Source organism: Chelonoidis abingdonii, chromosome 2, assembly GCF_003597395.2.
Source record: "Chelonoidis abingdonii isolate Lonesome George chromosome 2, CheloAbing_2.0, whole genome shotgun sequence".
In the NCBI taxonomy this organism is placed as follows: Eukaryota; Metazoa; Chordata; order Testudines; family Testudinidae; genus Chelonoidis; species Chelonoidis abingdonii.
Window position 1 is genome coordinate 249,297,450 of NC_133770.1, and position 3,533 is coordinate 249,300,982.

At 43.0% G+C, this 3,533-nt stretch overlaps 1 protein-coding gene across 2 annotated transcripts in view; it reads left to right on the plus strand.

The window, feature by feature from the left end:
• LOC116828646 (large ribosomal subunit protein mL53-like) overlaps positions 1-3,206 on the plus strand; it is an 8,439-nt gene extending 5,233 nt beyond the window's left edge. Inside the window, exons 2-3 of one of the 2 annotated variants that reach the window (XM_032787022.2) lie at positions 816-928; positions 2,436-3,206. In XM_032787022.2, coding sequence (XP_032642913.1) covers positions 816-928; positions 2,436-2,506 — 184 coding nt within the window. In that variant the 3' untranslated portion in view covers positions 2,507-3,206. The remainder of the gene's footprint in view (positions 1-815; positions 929-2,435) is intronic. The other variant, XM_075061975.1, reaches the window with a different exon arrangement.
• The last annotated feature ends 327 nt before the right edge of the window (positions 3,207-3,533 follow it).

The window sequence follows — 3,533 nt, forward strand, 5'->3', positions numbered from 1 at the left end:
CACTTCAAAGTGCTGCCGCGGCAGTGTTCCCACAGCGCTGCCGGGGCAGCGCTTTGAAATTTCTAATGTAGCCGTACCCTTAGCTTCACTCCCTTTGGGGCACCTGGCATTGGCCACTGTCGGTAGACAGATACTGGGCTAGATGGACCTTTGGTCTGACCCGGTACGGCCGTTCTTATGTTCCAATGTCATATCTCCAGCTGTTGCCATCGCTGATGCTTCAGAGAAAGGCAAGAAAAGTAACCCACAACAGAATACATTGGTGTGCGTGCAGGGAATCCCCTACTGACTCCTGCAGGTGATTGACTTGGCTTCAAAGGGACCCTGTTAATTGAACTTCGGCCAAAATTTAAATGTTGAAAAACAAATTACACAAACTTCAGCAAATCATTAGAAATGTTACCATGGAGTTGGGGAAAAAATCCAAGGGAGAGAGAGATTTAAACAAAATAAACATTTCTCTGAACTCCAAACACTGAAACATTGACAACCCTGAAAGTAAAATTGGTTATAAAGAAAAATAAAACTGATTTGATTGATTGATTGCATTATCCCAGCTCGCAAAAAGAAATGCAGCAAGTAAACAAAATAGTGAAAAGCAAATTGGATTTTAAAATTTCTTTGTAGTAGTAATCTGTTAAAATGATCATGCAATTGAGTCTGCACTTATGGAACTCCTTGTAGAACTGGAGCAGTAAATATAAATCCTAATTGGTTTGTATTTTGGTTAGCTAGCAACATCAAACTATGTAAATTAATTGCAGAAATATCTTCTGTATATTCTTACTTAATCTATATTTCTTTAATCTTTTCAGAATATTTCTTGAACATGTAAACAGTAAAAAAGCTCGTGCCTCCAATATCAACTGTGTAGTGACAACAGATGTAAGACATGATGGATCTGAACCAGTTGTAGACATCATGTTTGGTAAGGAGTTTATCATTCATCTTAAAGGGAACAGAGCCTTTCAAGACTCACACTGGAAGATATTTGTGGTTGTTTCCTGTAATTTGTATTTGTATTGTGGTAGTATCTTGATATCCCAGTTATGGATCAGAACCATATTGTGTTAGATGTTGTACAAACATGTTTTTGAGCAAAAGTAGGATGGAATCAGAGAGGTTAATGGATATGGAAGGAAATCATAAAAAATTCGGTCTACTGGATTTAGAACTGGGAAGAAAGGGAATGCTGAAAAAAAAGAGATTGACTTCATTGCAAACATAAAGCTCCAGTACTTAAATGAGAGGTCTGCAAGTGGACCCTTGTACCTGTGCAGAGCCCTGTTGAAGTCAGTGTGGCTCCATGCTGCCACAGAGACCTGTCCACCTCTGTGCATCTTGCTTGTAATATTGGAGTCATAGACTTCTCAGTCTTGAGAACTTAAGGTCTGATCCTGCAGCTACTTATGCAGTTGAGTAACTTGGTCATATGAGCTGTCCCACCTCAATGGGACTACTCATATGTATAAATGTTTACAGAAATGGGTCTACAAGATGTGCAGCCAGCTCTGTGGGCCCCTTTAACTTATTCTGGAGGTTTCTGTCAACCCCAAAGCAGCCCAGATTTGAGGCACTTTACAAATCGCTTTAATCCACCGTCGTTCTCCTCTCTCCTGAGCTTTACCTTCTGTTCTGATGCCTTCTAAGAGGTCCAACAGAAAACCCAGCCCATTAAGTTTTTTCCTTCACTAATCATTATCTATTTGTTTTCCTTTAAACTTTCATATTTTAATTGGGTCAGCTGCCATTTCTAGTGAACAGGGCAAAGGTTTTGCTTTGATATGTCAAACATATATATTTTTCAATCAGCGTGTCTATGGTATTTCCTTCCTCATTTATTTCCCATCCTTACCTCTGCCTGGGTATACTAGAGATGAAGCTCAGTGCTGTGCTCTGTCTGGGGATTGGTCCTGCTTTGAGCAGGGGGTTGGACTAGATGACCTCCTGATGTCCCTTCTAACCCTGATATTCTATGATTCTGTGACCTGAACTTGGTAACTGCACAACACAGTGCATTATGCTGCTGGGCTTGCTATAATTTTTTGAGGGATACTGTCAACTTGAAAAATCTAGTCACTGAAATTTAGTTACAATTAGTTTTAGGCACTACATTTTGTTCCTAGTTCTCCCTGACAATTGTTAGGTTTTAAAATGAAATTTTCCTAATGTTTGTTCTTACCTGTTTCTGTAGTAAAGACACACACGAACAGGGTAAACTGATTAACTTGCTTCCTCTTCAGAGGAAACTGAAACTGACTATACACAATATATAGTATAGTTGTAGATTGTTGGTCTTGGGATACTAGAGAGAGAAAGTGGGTGAGGTGATATCTCTTATTGGACCAACTTCTGTTGGTGAGAGAGCTTGTCTGTCTCACCAATAGAAGCTGGTCCACTAAAAGATATTACCTCACCCATCTTGTCTCTTTCAGATGTGGAATCCACTCCCTTAGGGCTGGTTTATACTACACAGGTCGATGTAAGGCAGCTTATGTCAACCTAATTATGTCGGTGTCTACACAACAGCCTTCCTCCTGCTGATGTTAGGCCTTGTCTACACTACCGTGGTAAGTCAACCTAAGTTATGCCACTCTTGAATTGACATAGCTTAGGTCAACTTACTGTGGTGTCTACACCGTGCTGCGTTGATGGGAGATGCTCTCCCGTCGATTTACCTTACTTTCCTCATTCCGGTGGAGTACTGGAGTCGACTGGAGAGCACTCTGCAATCAATTTAGTAAGAATTTACCAGACCTGCTAAATTGACCCCTGCTACATTGATCACATCAGCATTGATCTCTGGTAAGTGTAGACATAGCCTAAGTGCTGTGCTACACTGTTATAACTCCGCCTGCACAACAGGCGTAAGGCTTATGTCGACGTAATTAGGGCGATGCAGTGTACGAGTAGACACTTCGTTACTTAAATCAGCTGTTGATAGGAGCCATGAAATTAACAAGAAAGCAGGCAGCTAGAGTCGAGCTTCCCCCAGCTCCCCTGGACAGGTGGGAGGCTGGACTCTGCTCCTGCCTGGGAGCTGGGGTGAGAATGGACTCCACTCTTGTCTGGGAGCCATGGTGAGAAGCCTAGGTGCCTGGACCCAGCTGTGAGCTCCCCCCGCTCCCCCCACACTCCCACCCGAGTGGAGGGAGAGTAACACACCAGAAGTCTGTGCAGCAGCCGGGCTCCAAGTAGGGAACTGCCAGCAGATCTGAGAGACTGGTGTCTCAGCTCTGCACACTACCCCTCTTAGGTCAGTGGAAGTGCTCCTGGTGAGGACACACACCACTGACCCAAGGAGGGTATTGAAGCGCTGCCACACAGTAAACAGGCGAGGGCTGTAAAGTCGATAAGATAGAGGTGCGAGGCTACCCTTCGAGTGTAATACATACCGCAGAGTCCAAGTTAACTGACTTCAGAGAGATAGTGGAACAACTTTAGTAACACATCTGTCTAAGATTAGATCATCATCTAAGAGCTTTTCCTAGTTGGATGGCAGTCAGGGATGGACGCTGTTGATGTTGTGGGTG